An 8081-nucleotide genomic window follows, 5' to 3' on the forward strand; every position below is an offset into this window, starting at 1 on the left:
TGAATCGACTCGAATGAATCATTCAAAAGAACCGGTTCGATTCGCAAATCAAACAACACGAGAGAAGTGAATTGTGGGTGATGCTCCACTGATGTCGTGTGGATTCGTTCACTTTAATGAAGTCTTATAAGTAATACATTTGATATTTTTATACAGTTTGCATCTGCTTTTCTTCATTTTGATGATGTGTTTAATCTATCGCTTGCATCGTTTTGTTGCTAAGTAACGCATTTGTGAGTTTAACACAGATTGTCATTCGTGGTATTGTTGTTTAGGTCTTTAATCGTGAGAATATTCTTCCAGTGATGTAAATGAATCTTTAATGTGGTGTTTGATCAGTCATTTACTGCAGCTTATAATCGATCATACAGAGAGATGATCCAGATGGAGTCAGGTAAGATGATCATCACTGATCGATATATGTGATGTGTTGATTGATTATTGATCAGAATCTGATGATGTGTTTCAGAGAGAGCACAGGTCTTCTGGGAGGATGTGGATGTTGATTCAGTGTTTGATGAACTGCTGGAATTACTGCATCACTTGAGAGAAGCTATAAGAACAAACACTGCCACAGACAAAGGCATACACACACACACACACACACACACACACACACACACACACCTACCTCTCATTTATATTTATTTCTAGATGTTATTCACTATAACCTGCACTCATGTGATGTTATAGAGTATGTTCAGGCGATGAAGATCATTCTAGACGCTGAACTGACTGTGGAAAGGACTGACACCATTGAAGAAGTGCTGATCGATGAAGGTTTGTGCTCATCTGATCTACAACACAGCTGCTTTATCATCATATTGTACAGTGTGTGACTGTTGTGTTTCAGATATACTGACAGTGACTGTATCAGAGTCTCAGAGTCCTGACAGATTGAGGAACGGTGTCGTGACAGAGGAAGTGCTCCAGAAGGACAGCTCAAGGTTTGGCATCATCAGACATGATTTTAGACACTGCACAAAGTACTTTTTTCTCATGCAAAACACAAACAAGCTGCTTTGAAGCAGCAAAATGCCACCCAAAATGACAAAATGCTAATTCAATTCAAACTATGGTAATGAGTTATTTATTTCATAGCATCTGATGTTTTTAAAGGGGTCATGACATGCCTTTTCTTTTAATATGTTCCTTAAGGTTCACTTAAAATATTAGTAAAGTTTTTTGCTCAAAAAAGTCATATTTGTATAACATTTTAAACCCTTTGTCAGAAACACTCTGTTTTGGTGCTGCTTCTCCTTTAAGACTTGACAGTACACGCCCACTTTTGTGATTGGCTCTCTGCTCTTGATTGACTCTATTTGACATCTCACTGCTCACCGCTACTGGGCGGGGCTACAGAAGTGCTTAAAGGTAAAGTAGGTGTTGATTAGGGGTGTAACGATCCATCTATCCAATAACCAATGATCCAGTGTTATCGATACAATGCAAAAATATCAATACAGATTTTATTTTTAAGATGCACCTTTATTTGAATACTCTCATGTCTGCCACGTCCGTACACATTTCCATCAGGCGATGAAGCAACCTTATTACATTCATTTCACTTTAGGAGTGCTAAATATGCTTTTCATGTGGGACATGGATGTGCGCGGGGTCTGTGAAGCCAAATTGCGCTCTGCTATCCGTGCGTGTGCACGCACGCGTCAACCGGGCTTCCCGTGAAACGCGAGCTCCAGACTGGTGGCGGGATCAGTGCGAGCGCATCAACCGGGCGCTCCTTAAAACGCGAGCTCCAGACCGGTGGCGGGATCAGTGCGAGCGCATCAACCGGGCTCTCCTTAAAACGCGAGCTCCAGACCGGTGGCGGGATCAGTGCGAGCGCATCAAACGGGCGCTCCTTAAAACGCGAGCTCCAGACCGGTGGCGGGATCAGTGCGAGCGCATCAACCGGGCGCTCCTTAAAACGCGAGCTCCAGACCGGTGGCGGGATCAGTGCAAGCGCATCAATCGGGCGCTCCTTAAAACGCGAGCTCCAGACCGGTGGCGGGATCAGTGCGAGCGCATCAACCGGGCGCTCCTTAAAACGCGAGCTCCAGACCGGTGGCGGGATCAGTGCGAGCGCATCAACCGGGCTCTCCTTAAAACGCGAGCTCCAGACCGGTGGCGGGATCAGTGTGAGCGCATCAGTCGGGTGCTCCTTAAAACGCTCTTGTGAAACGATGTTTCACAAGAAGTTCAACCATCATGTGAAACATCTTGACAACATCGACATTCTGAACAGCCCTAATGAGGGAAAGAGAAACACCAGCTCAACTCCAGCATCAGTTATAAGACTTTACACATCAACACCCTTACTAACATTTACGTCATTTTGGCTTAGTTTCAACAAATGTTCTTTTTGCAGTGAGAAGGAAGTTTTGAGTTCTGAAACTTAATATGTTTAAATAATGACCTCTTATTTGTCAAAAGATGTCATGACCCCTTTAATATGTTTTTAATATTCTAATCTAGTTACAAATACACAAATCAAGATCTTCATTTGAACGATTCAAGATGGATTCCTAAAATCCCAAGTTCGATCTTCAGTGGAACATCTTCTTTGACAGTAAATCATGACAACATTTTTTCTGTGAATTATCCCTTAAAGTTGTCCAATCAACAAGTGTTGCTGGTTCTATACTCATATCTCTCTACTGTTCTCATATGACATGTGTTTGATGCAGGAACTCAAAGGATGAGTGGAGTTCAGACTACAGCCAGATGTCATCAGCCGGTCGAACTGAAGCCGTGTGTTCATACGACCCGTCTGCGCTGTTGTCTCCTCTCAGCTTCTGTTCTGAAGAGCCCAGATCACCCGCCACGCTCTTGTACCAACCGCACGACTGCAGCCCAGCCTGTGTCCCCCAGCTGCCCGCTCACGCTGACCGCTTCCTGGGTCACAACCCGTTACGAGTGCCCATGCTGTGCCAGTTTCAGCGCCACTGCGCCCGGATCCGTCCGTCTGCAGAGATGAACGACCAACCACTGGACTGTCAGGACGGAGACGTACTTTATAAAGCGCCGTGTGGGCGCAGTCTGCGCTCGATTGAGGACGTGCTGCATTTCCTGTTGCAGTCAAACAGTCTCGGCGTTCTGCAGCTGGACAATTTCACATTCAACCCGCAGATCGTCCTGGATCATCAGGCGCAGTCACGTGCACTCACTGGAGTTGCTCCAGCGGTTCTGATGGAGAGAGACCTCAGCCGCGGCATCGAACCGGTTCCCATTGCGCTGTTTAATGAGGTAGACGGGCTTAGGCCAAAAGAGTTTCGCTACCGTAAAGAGCGCTGGCCACACGGCTGCTTCCTCAGCGCAGCTCCATTTTTCTCAGCGTGCTGCGACTGCACAGATGGCTGCGCAGACATGCAGACCTGCGCTTGTCTTCAGCTCACTCTCGAAGTAGAAGCAGATGCACACAAACATTCATACAAACACCTGCGGCTGAATGAGCCTGTCAGCACAGGGTGAGTTGGATACTAGTTGACTCCGATTAGTTGTGTTGAGATATACACTAAAACAAACCGGGATAGATCACCTAATAAATTCTGTCATCATTTACTCACCCTCATGTTGTTTCAAACCTGTATGACTTTTTCACACCCAAATTGTAGTTCTTTTTCACTGATAATCTGCCGTAGCTCTCAAAATCTCATTTATATTCACGCTCGCATTCAAAACTGGTGCAATGGGCAGGTTTGACAGCACTGACAGCAAACACTTGATTGTTGTGCATGCTGTAATTAAACACGCAAAACTTACTGCGAGGACACGCAAAACTTACTGCGAGGACACGCAAAACTTACTGCGAGGACACGCAAAACTTACTGCGAGGGAACGCAAAAACTTGCTGCGAGGACACGCAAAACGTATTGCGAGAGAATGCAAAACTATTTAGGAAAAATAGTTCCCAGCCTGTCCTCTAAGGTATAATTAAGCTTTAATGTTTTTTTTTTGGCATTTGTGTAGCTTGACATTCATTGAATGGAAAAGAACTGCTTCAAAAATTCTCCTTTTATGTTCGAAAGTGAGTAAATAATGACAGAATTTTCATTTTTTAATATAAACTTAATCTGTGAGGAGACGTGTTTTGTGATGAAACTGATAAAGAATCATCACATGATGTTATATGAGACATGTGCTTTCTGTTTTCTTGCAGGTGGATTCATTCAGTCATTCAGCATGTTTATTTTTTGTTGTTTTTAAAGTAAACATGAAATCAAAACAGACTTTTTAGTTTTTCTTAATACATGTTCCTGGTCTTTTTGTGAATAATTAATCAGTGCATTTTATTTTAAAGAAAAGAAAGTTTGTTTACATAAACTTTCATCAAAATATATCAACTTGCTCCGCCTCTAAACCGATTTTTGTTTTTCACACTGGTGTGATGTGTCAGGTTGTTTGAGTGCGGCCCGTGGTGCGGCTGTGAAAAGAGTCGCTGTCAGAACCGTGTGGTTCAGAGAGGACTGCGCGTGAGGCTGCAGGTATTTCGTACTGTTGACCGTGGCTGGGCCGTGCGTTGCCGTGATGACCTGGACAAGGGAACCTTTGTTTGTATTTATGCAGGTAGGCTGAATGATGTGTATTTCCTACATTGAGTACAGTGAAGTTTATAGCTCATTTTACTGATGGACATTCATTTACTGACATTTATTCATTCAACTGCTATTGTGTACATCTGTGCTCTTTCTCTCTTTGTTTTTATATGTAAAATTGCACTAGACGGATGTGTTCGACCAGCTGTTTTTTCAGCATTTTGCACTGCGTTTTTAGACAGTAAAAAGAACGTCAACTTTTAAAAGTGTGTCTCAGAACCTCTCCATTCTGTTATAGGCGTTGCGCTGCATCTAGTTTTTGAGTGCTATGCAGTATGTTTTAAATCATCCCTATGAATACTCTGAAGTGTGTCCAGACGAGTACCTGCTGATCTCAGAATCTGTCTGTCTGCAGGTGTGGTGCTCAGACTGGAGCAGAATATGGAGGAGCCGGCTGCTCCCAAGAGCCGAGAGCTGGTGTCGGATGATGAAGTGGAGGTGGTGGAGGAGTGGACGCTTCCCTCAGGTGTGAAAGAGACCGTCACAGAGACTCTGGACCGCTCGCCGCCGCTGTATGTTCCTGTGATTCAGAGACCGGCCGATCAGCCCGGACAGAGTCTGGAAACAGACGGACTGCACGCTCAACACAAGGTCTTCAGCACAGAGTGATTACACTAGTGCACACTACTAGTGCACACTACTAGTGCACACTATAACACAGACACTCATTACCTGGTCATGTTTTAAAGGTGCACTCAGTAGTGTTTGTGTTGTTTATTGTGAAAGATTGCGATTACGGCTGCTGCAGTTAACTAATTGTGAAAATTGACGATTACACAATTCCATTTAAAGGAATAGTTTGCACAGTTAATTGATAGTCTTTGTATTCCATTATAAGAGTGTAGTCCATCAATAGACAAAGGTGATGCAGTCAGAGATCACTGAGGTGCATCACAGTTCAACCAGCAGGTCATTTCGGTGAGGTTCAGTGAGGTCCATCCTAAGGTCAAGGTTCAGGCAGTGGCATATGAAGTATCCCATGTCTTATGGTGGAGTTGGCATCAGTTCATCCTCTGAAGACTGAAGTGATGTTTGGCTAGCACCAGTTGTAGTTTGTTGTCATCACTCAGTGACACGTAGCAGTGGAGTCCGACACCAAGCAGGAACGGAGCTGGATCTGGCCGGTTCTGGTAACTTTGGGATATGAATCACGAGGTTGAGACAGGGAAACAAATAGAATAATATAGAATAAAATATATTCATTAGAATAGTTCTACCTGAACGATAGCGTGATGTAGATTGAGTAACATTAGCTGATCGTAGCAAACAAGAGACGAGGTAATGATCTGTGATGTCATCGCTCTGCGGCAGAATTTCTATAGTATCACCATCGACTCCATATGACAGAATTAAATCAAGCGTATAATTATGGTGATGAGTTGGTCCTGTCACATTTTGTCTGACTCCAAGAGAGTTGAGAATATCGATAAATGCTAATCCCAATGTGTCATTTTCATTATGTATGTGAATGTTGAATTCACCAACAATTAAAGCTCTATCTACAGTAACTGCAAGATCTGATAGAAAATTAGCAAATTCACCAAAGAAATCAGAATAAGGCCCAGGTGATCTATATACAGTAGCAGGGGCAAAAGATGACAGATATTTTATTTATATCTGAAGGTGTCACATTAAGGATTATTAGTTCTAAAGACTTAAACTTATATCCTGTCCTCTGAGTAACACCAAAAACTTCACTGTAAATTGTAGCAACACCTCCTCCTCGACCCTTCAGATGAGGCTCATGTTTATAACAATAACCTGGGGGAGTAGATTCATTTAAACTAATATATTCATCCGGTTTAAGCCAGGTTTCAGTCAAACAGAGCACATCCAAACTATGATCTGACAAACTCATCACTGAGTGCACGTCTAATTCAGTTAGCCTCAAGCAGCTCAAACAGTGCGTGTGGATCACTTGCACATGCGTCATTGACTGTAAGTCCACTAATGCAGTGACAGTTGTGTGTTCATGTGTTGAACTGATGTTACTTCCTGTTTTAGGACCAGCAACTGTTAACCGTTACATTACCAGACTGCAGTGAGACAGGTAAAAACAGAGTAAACAGTTACTAATGTCATGTTATATAATGAACAGCACTGATTTTACATGAGTTCATGAGATATTTGTGGTGTGTTTGTAGAGTTTGAGCAGTGTGAAGAGGTTTTGAGTAAGAAGCCCAGATTAACTGAATCAAACGGACTCGATGACGGCACTGAGAAAACAACAGACACGCTAAATAAACTCAGTCAGATCTCTGGCGATGATGTTTATTACCTCGACGCTTCTAAAGAAGGAAACGTGGCTAGATTTATTAACGTAAGTGTCAGTAACAGCACTATGTACATTTACACATGCATACAGTAATGGAAGATTTGTTGTATTAGTATGATGTCACAGATTTATCCATCCAAATCATTTACTCATCACTTTACTATTCTTCCCCATTCCAATGTAAGAAGTCAAGTGATTTAATCAAGTCTTTATTATTTGAGAGATTCATAGAGTTCAGATTAGCAGTTCTTTTGCACCGCCTGCTTTCTGTGTTCTTTTCAAATATCACTTGGAAATTCAGTTTCCAGAAACAAAGATGAAAATGGAATAAATTGCAGAGATATTTACTGAAGTTAATTGTGAATGTGTGAGATATCCTTTACAGCAACTTATTTTTAGGAATAATAAAAACACAATTTATCATACAGGAGCAGAAATATTAGCAGTGCACCAATACTGAATGAGCAGAAAGAGTCTTTATCAAACATAGACCTTATAAAGGTTTTTATCACTAAATCTTTTATTATATTTTAACTTGGCTTTTGCCATGGAAGCTGGCAGTGTTAAATCACTAATAAACAAACATACAGTAGGAGCAGATGTCCTGATGCTGATATAAATATGTTTATCACTGCAGCACAGCTGTGATCCAAACCTGTTCATCCAGAATGTCTTTATTGACACACACAATAAGAAATTCCCCATCGCTGCCTTCTTCACAAACAGGTGAGAATGATTTCAGGATTGTGATGTCATCGCTCACTAACAGCTCTATATTTATGTGTATGTTAATAAGACTGAATATCATGAAAACATCCTGGTCATTTTACCCCCATAAAAAAAATCTGAAATACATATACAGTATGGTGTGTGAAATGTCCTGGAACTTTTCATGAGATTGACATAATATTTTAAGTATATTTGTATATATGTGTGTGTGTGTGTGTGTGTGTATAATATATATATATTACACACACACACACACACACAGTATATATTATATACATATATTACACACACACACACACACACACATTATATGTACTATATATATATATATATATATATAGTATATATACTGTGTGTGTTATATATATATATATATATACACACACAAACACAGTATATATACTAATATACACACACACAGTATATATACTAATATACACACACACACACACACACAGTATATATACTAATATATATACACA

General features: G+C 41.4%; 1 protein-coding gene across 4 annotated transcripts in view; it reads left to right on the forward strand.

Moving 5' to 3' along the window:
- The first annotated feature begins 60 nt into the window (after positions 1-60).
- setdb2 (SET domain bifurcated histone lysine methyltransferase 2) overlaps positions 61-8081 on the forward strand; it is a 13847-nt gene continuing 5826 nt past the window's right edge. Inside the window, exons 1-11 of one of the 4 annotated variants that reach the window (XM_051702048.1) lie at positions 61-130; positions 340-394; positions 470-583; positions 694-780; positions 854-947; positions 2688-3467; positions 4397-4566; positions 4951-5186; positions 6600-6645; positions 6740-6915; positions 7508-7596. In XM_051702048.1, coding sequence (XP_051558008.1) covers positions 376-394; positions 470-583; positions 694-780; positions 854-947; positions 2688-3467; positions 4397-4566; positions 4951-5186; positions 6600-6645; positions 6740-6915; positions 7508-7596 — 1811 coding nt within the window. In that variant the 5' untranslated portion in view covers positions 61-130; positions 340-375. Of the gene's footprint in view, positions 395-469; positions 584-693; positions 781-853; positions 948-2475; positions 2570-2687; positions 3468-4396; positions 4567-4950; positions 5187-6599; positions 6646-6739; positions 6916-7507; positions 7597-8081 lie in introns of those variants that run through there. The other 3 variants (XM_051702047.1, XM_051702046.1, XM_051702049.1) reach the window with 3 other exon arrangements.

This window comes from Myxocyprinus asiaticus, chromosome 7, assembly GCF_019703515.2.
Source record: "Myxocyprinus asiaticus isolate MX2 ecotype Aquarium Trade chromosome 7, UBuf_Myxa_2, whole genome shotgun sequence".
NCBI lineage: Eukaryota > Metazoa > Chordata > Actinopteri > Cypriniformes > Catostomidae > Myxocyprinus > Myxocyprinus asiaticus.